At 61.9% G+C, this 7,077-nt stretch overlaps 1 protein-coding gene across 1 annotated transcript; it reads right to left on the bottom strand.

Annotated features, from left to right (window-relative positions):
• Nucleotides 1-2,234: 2,234 nt before the first annotated feature.
• On the bottom strand, nucleotides 2,235-6,188 carry LOC309451984 (myosin regulatory light chain 11; the record flags this gene model as incomplete). Its single annotated transcript, XM_082076667.1, has 4 exons — nucleotides 2,235-3,387; nucleotides 4,076-4,124; nucleotides 5,442-5,520; nucleotides 6,062-6,188. Coding segments are annotated over 4 exons (360 nt in total), but the record flags the coding sequence as incomplete, so codon positions are not given.
• Nucleotides 6,189-7,077: the final 889 nt, after the last annotated feature.

Below are 7,077 nucleotides of genomic sequence, written 5' to 3'. Positions count from 1 at the left end.
CCAAGTCTCCATAGCACCCATGGGACCCCCAAGTGCTAATAGCACCCATGGGACCCCCAAGTCCCCACAGCACCCATGAGACCCCCATGGGACCCACAAGTCCCCCCTGGGACCCCCAAGTCCCCCCAGCACCCATGGGACCCACAGCACCCATGGGAACCACAAGTCCCCATGGGACCCATGGGACCCCCAAGTCCATCCTGGGACCCCCAAGTGCCCCCTGGGACCCCCAAGTCCCCATAGCACCCTATGGGACCCACAAGTCTCCATAGCACCCATGGGACCCACAAGTCCCCATAGCATCCATGGGACCCCCAAGTCTCCATAGCACCCATGGGACCCACAGCACCCATGGGACCCACAAGTCCCCATGGGACCCCCCAAGTCCCCATAGCACCCATAGGACCCCCAAGTCCCCATAGCACCCATGGGACCCACAGCACCCATGGGACCCCCAAGTCCCCCCAGCACCCATGGGACCCACAAGTCCCTTCTGGGACCCCCAAGTCCCCATAGCACCCATGGGACCCACAGCACCCATGGGACCCCCAAGTCCCTCTTGGACCCCCAAGTCCCCACAGCACCCATGGGACCCACAAGTCCCCATAGCACCCATGGGACCCCCAAGTCCCCATAGCACCCTATGGGACCCACAAGTCCCCATGGCACCCATGGGACCCACAGCACCCATGGGACCCACAAGTCCCTTCTGGGACCCCCAAGTCTCCATAGCACCCATGGGACCCCCATGGGACCCCCAAATCCTCATAGCACCCATGGGACCCCCAAGTCCCCATAGCACCCATGAGACCCCCAAGTCCCTCCTGGGACCCCCAAGTCCCCCCAGCACCCATGGGACCCCCAACTCCCTCTCGGGACCCCCAAGTCCCCGTAGCACCCATGGGTGCCCCATAACCCCTGTGGGTGCCCCATAACCCCCATGGTTGCCCCACAGCACCCATGGGACCCCCAAGTCCTTCCTGAGCCCCCCCCCAAGTCCCCACAGCACCCATGGGACCCACAAGTCCCCACAGCACCCATGGGACCCCCAAGTCCCCATAGCACCCATGGGTGCCCCATAACCCCCATGGCTGCCCCACAGCACCCACGCGCCCCACAGCACCCATGGGACCCCCAAGTCCTTCCTGAGCCCCCCAAGTCCCCATAGCACCCATGGGTGCCCCATAACCCCCTATGGGTCCCCGGTACCTGTGGGGCTGCGGCCGTTGGCGCGGGAACCGGGACAGGAAGTGGCGAGTGGGGCGGGAAACCCCGCCCCTCCCCCTCCCCGCCCCACATCCGGGACCCGATCGGGGCCAACATGGCGGCTCACGGCACCCCATAGATGTGGGGCAGCCCCATAGATGTGGGGCGGCCCCGTTGGTTTCAATAGGCCCCATAGATGTGGGGCAGCCCCATAGATGTGGGGCAGCCCCATTGGTTTCAATGAGCCCCATAGATGTGGGGCAGCCCCATTGGTTTCAATGGGCCCCATAGATGTGGGGCGGCCCCATTGGTTTCAATGGGCCCCATAGATGTGGGGCAGCCCCATAGATGTGGGGCGGCCCCATTGGTTTCAATAGGCCCCATAGATCTGGGGAGACCCCATTGGTTTCAATGAGCCCCATAGATGTGGGGCGGCCCCATTGGTTTCAATGAGCCCCATAGATGTGGGGCGGCCCCATTGGTTTCAATGGGCCCCATAGATGTGGGGCGACCCCATTGATTTCAATGGGCCCCATAGATGTGGGGCGGCCCCATTGATTTCAATGGGCCCCATAGATGTGGGGCGGCCCCATTGGTTTCAATGGGCCCCATAGATGTGGGGCGGCCCCATTGGTTTCAATGGGCCCCATAGATGTGGGGAGACCCCATTGGTTTCAATGCGCCCCATAGATGTGGGGAGACCCCATAGATTTGGGGAGACCCCCCCATTAGTTTCAATGCACCCCATAGATGTGGGGCGGCCCCATTGGTTTCAATGAGCCCCATAGATGTGGGGCGGCCCCATTGGTTCCAATGAGCCCCATAGATTTGGGGACTTATGGGTCTGGGTTCAACTTATGGGTCTGGGTTCAACTTATGGGTCGGTACAAGGGGGGGACACATGGACAGAGCAGGAAGGGGACGGGGAGGGGGGACCCCAAAACCCCCCCGGACGCCTGGGTCCCCACCCCTCCCCCACCCAGAAGGGACCCAGGCGTCCGGGACCCCAAAAAATCCAAGACATCAAGTGCAAAAACCAGACGCTTTATTGCCCAAAATAAAGGTGTTTTTTGGGGGGACACACAGAAGTTGGGGGGACCCAGGTGTCCGGGGGGACCCAGGAGTTCGGGGGGGACCCAGGAGTTCGGGGGGGACCCAGGAGTTCGGGGTGGAGGAGACACGGACACAATGGGGGGTCCTGGGTAGACCTGGTGGCCCTTGGAGAGTCTTGGGTAGACTTGGTCTCCCTGGGGGGACCCCGAGATTTTGGGGGGTTCCCTGGGCTTTAGGGGGGTCCCCTGGATTTTGGGGGTACCCAGGGGTTCAGGAGGGTCCCCAAGATTTTGGGGGGACCCAGAAGTTCAGAATAGATGGAAATAATGGGACATAGAAGCCAATGGGGGGTTCTGGGTAGACCTGGTAGCCCTGGGTAGACCTGATCTCCCTGGGGGGACCCCGCGATTTTGGGGGGTTCCCTGGTGTTTAGGGGGGTCCCCTGGATTTTGGGGGTACCCAGGGGTTCAGGAGGGTCCCCAAGATTTTGGGGGGACCCAGAAGTTCAGAATAGATGGAAATAATGGGACATAGAAGCCAATGGGGGGTCCTGGGTAGACCGGGAGGCTCCTGGGTAGACCTGATCTCCCTGGGGGAACCCCGCGATTTTGGGGGGGTTCCCTGGGGTTTAGGGGGGTCCCCTGGATTTTGGGGGTACCCAGGGGTTCAGGAGGGTCCCCGAGATTTTGGGGGGACCCAGGAGTTCAGAATAGATGGAAATAATGGGACATAGAAGCCAATGGGGGGTCCCAGGTAGACCCGATAGCCCTGGGTAGACTTGGTCTCCCTGGGGGGAACCCGCGATTTTGGGGGGGTTCCCTGGGGTTTAGGGGGGTCCTCTGGATTTTGGGGGTACCCAGGGGTTCAGGAGGGTCCCCAAGATTTTGGGGGGACCCAGGAGAGGGTCAAACCCCCCCTGGGTCTTTGGCGATTTTGGGGGGTTCCCTGGGGTTTAGGGGGGTCCCCTGGATTTTGGGGGGTCCCCAGAGGGACCCAGGCGTCCGGGGGGATTTGGGGGTGCCCTCATTCGCCCTCCTTGTCCTCCCCGTGGGTGATGACGTAGCAGATGTTCTTATAGTCCACGTTGCCGGCCACGTCGGGGGGAAACGCCGCCCACATGTTCTTGATCTATGGGGGGGGGACACCCCAAAATTAGATCAGTGGGGGACCCCAAAATATCATGGGGAGGGGGTCTTGGGGGTTTTGAGGGGGATTTTGGGGGGTTTTGGGGGATTTTGGGGGGTTTTGGGGGGGATTTGGGGGCAGCAAAGGGGGTTTGGGGGGAGCAGTGAGGGGGGTTTGGGGGGGTTTTGGGGTCCCATGGGGGGGTTTTGGGGTCCCAAGGGGGGTTTGGGGTCCCCATGGGGGGGTTTTGGGGTCCCATGGGGGGGTTTTGGGGTTCCAAGGGGGGTTTTGGGGTCCCAAGGGGTTTTGGGGGGGTCTGGGGCGGTTTTGGGGTCCCCATGGGGGGGGTTTGGGGTCCCCAAGGGGTTTTGGGGTCCCCATGGGGGGGTTTTGGGGTCCCCATGGGAGGGTTTGGGGGTTCCAAGGGGGGTTTGGGGTCCCATGGGGGGGTTTTGGGGTCCCCATGGGGGGGTTTTGGGGTCCCATGGGGGGGTTTTAGGGTCCCAAGGGGTTTTGGGGTCCCAAGGGGGGTTTGGGGTCCCCATGGGGGGGTTTTGGGGTCCCAAGGGGGGGTTTTGGGGTCCCCAAGGGGGGTTTTGGGGTCCCAAGGGGGGTTTTGGGGTCCCCAAGGGGTTTTGGGGGGGCTGGGGGGGTTTTGGGGGGTCCTGGGGGTGATTTTGGGGGGTCTCACCTCCTCGGGGGTGAACCGGTCACACTGGGTGGTCAGAAGCTCCTCCAGGCTGGGGGGGGACACAGTGACCCCAATGTCCCCAATGTCCCCCAATGTCCCCATGTCCCCCCATATCCCAATGTCCCCATATCCCCCAATGTCCCCCAATGTCCCCATGTCCCCCCATAATCCCAATGTCCCCCCAATGTCTCCATTGTCCCCCCATATCCCCCAATGTCCCCCCATTGTCCCCAATGTCCCCATGTCCCCCCATATCCCAATGTCCCCCAATGTCCCCCATTGTCCCCAATGTCCCCATATCCCCCAATGTCCCCATGTCCCCCAATGTCCTCCCATTGTCCCCAATGTCCCCATTGTCCCCAATGTCCCCATATCCCCCCATGTCCCCCAATGTCCCCCCATGTCCCCATACACCCCATTGTCCCCATCCCCCCCAAAATGTCCCTATGTCCCCATATCTCCCCATGTCCCCCAATGTCCCCCCATGTCCCCATTGTCCCCAATGTCTCCATTGTCCCCCATATCCCCCAATGTCCCCAATGTCCCCATTGTCCCCAATGTCCCCCCATATCCCAATGTCCCCATATCCCCCAATGTCCCCATGTCCCCAATGTCCCCATGTCCCCCCATATCCCAATGTCCCCATATCCCCCAATGTCCCCCCATACTCCCCAATATCCCCATGTCCCCCCGATGTCCCCAATGTCCTCATTGTCCCCATATCCCCCCACGTCCCCCATGTCCCCCCAACATCCCAATGTCCCCAATGTCCCCAATGACCCCAACAAGTCCCCATATCCCCCAATATCCCCATGTCCCCCAGTGTCCCCATATCCCCCCAATATCCCCATGTCCCCCATTGTCCCCATGTCCCCAATGTCCCCATGTCCCCAATGTCCCCATATCCCCCCAATGTCCCCATGTCCCCCATTGTCCCCATGTCCCCAATGTCCCCATGTCCCCAATGTCCCCATATCCCCCCAATGTCCCCATGTCCCCCATTGTCCCCATGTCCCCAATGTCCCCATATCCCCCCAATGTCCCCATGTCCCCCAATATCCCCATATCCCCCAATATCCCCATGTCCCCCATTGTCCCCATGTCCCCAATGTCCCCATATCCCCCCAATGTCCCCAATGTCCCCAATGTCCCCATATCCCCCAATGTCCCCATATCCCCCAATGTCCCCATGTCCCCCAATATCCCCATATCCCCCAATGTCCCCATGTCCCCATTGCCCCCCCATCCCCCCCAACACCCCCATTGTCCCCATCCCCCCCATTGTCCCCCATGTCCCCATCCCCCCAAGGCCCCCATTGTCCCCCACTGTCCCCATTGTCCCCATTGTCCCCATGTCCCCGCTCACAAGCTCTTCTTGATGGATCCTTTCCCATCGGGGTCCAGCACCTTGAACGCCCCCATGATCACGTCCTCGGGGTCCGCGCCTGCCCGGGGGGGTCAAGGTCAAGGTCATGGCCCCCCCATATCCCCCCAATGTCCCCATGACCCCCCATAACCCCCCAATGTCCCCCCATATCCCCCAATGTCCCCCCATATCCCCCAATGTCCCCCATGTCCCTATTGTCCCCATTGTCCCCATATCCCCCATTGCCCCCATTGTCCCCAATGTCCCCATTGTCCCCATTGTCCCCATGTCCCCCAATGTCCCCATATCCCCCAATGTCCCCATATCCCCCAATGTCCCCATTGTCCCCATGTCCCCCAATGTCCCCATATCCCCCATTGTCCCCATTGCCCCCCATTGTCCCCATCGCCCCCCATTGCCCCCATTCCCCCCATTGTCCCCATTGTCCCCATTGCCCCCATTGTCCCCATTGCCCCCATTGTCCCCATTGTCCCATTATCCCCATTGTCCCCATCACCCCCATTGTCCCCATTGCCCCCATCGCCCCCATCGCCCCCATTGCCCCCAATGTCCCCAATGTCCCCATTGTCCCCATTGCCCCCATTGTCCCCATGTCCCACCCTTGAGCTTCTCCCCGAACATGGTGAGGAACACGGTGAAGTTGATTGGCCCGCTGGCCTCTTTGATCATGGCGTCCAGCTCCTCGTTCTTCACGTTCAGCCGGCCTATCGGAGACAGGGGGCGGGGCTGAGCGGGACACGCCCACCGCAGACCCCGCCCCCTTGGGGGGAACCCCGCCCCCTTGGGGGAACCCCGCCCCCTTTCCATTCATAGCCACACCCCCCCCCCGGGCTCTACAGGCAATGGAATGGCCCTAGAGGCCACGCCCACAAGGCGCAGGACACGCCCCCTCTTTGCAAGCCACGCCCCCTACTCCTAACCCACGCCCCTTCTCTAGAAGGCGCTAAGCCACGCCCCCTTCCCACACCCTTTGTGTTGGCTCTGGAGGCCACGCCCCCTATTTCTCAAGCCACGCCTCCACCCATAAAGGCCACGCCCCTTCTGGAGGACATGCCCCTTCTCTATAAGGCGCTAAGCCACGCCCCTTGGCATAAGCCACGCCCCCCTTCCCCAACTTATTTATATTGGCTCTGGGGGCCACGGCCTCTACTCTCAAGCCACGCCCCTTCTATAGGCCACTCCCCTTCTCTATAAGCCACTAAGCCCCGCCCCCTTTGCGTAAGCCACGCCCCCCCAAACCTCCATGTAACCTGTTGGGTCTGGAGGCCACGCCCACATTTCCCAAGCCACGCCCCCTCCCATAAAAGGCTACATCCCTCTACAAGCCCCGCCCCTTCTCTATAAGCCGCCAAGCCACGCCCCCTTGCCATAAGCCACACCCCTTTTCCAGCCCCCTGTTTAATCTATTGGCACTGGAGGCCACGCCCCCCGGCAAGCCCTGCCCCTTCTCTATAAGGACACCTTCTTGCCACGCCCCCAACAGACCACGCCCCCTGACCCCACCCCCAAGAGACCCCGCCCCCCTGACTCCACCCCCTACTCACCCACTCCCCCCACCCCCCTCCATTCATCCCTATGGCCCCATTGACCCCTCCGCCCCCCCCAAGGCCACGCC

The sequence above is a fragment of the Streptopelia decaocto genome (genome assembly GCF_964273445.1).
Source record: "Streptopelia decaocto genome assembly, contig: HAP1_SCAFFOLD_2319, whole genome shotgun sequence".
Taxonomy (NCBI): domain Eukaryota; kingdom Metazoa; phylum Chordata; class Aves; order Columbiformes; family Columbidae; genus Streptopelia; species Streptopelia decaocto.
The sequence above is the reverse complement of the archived record's forward strand: the minus strand, read 5'-3'. Positions and strand labels throughout refer to the sequence as shown.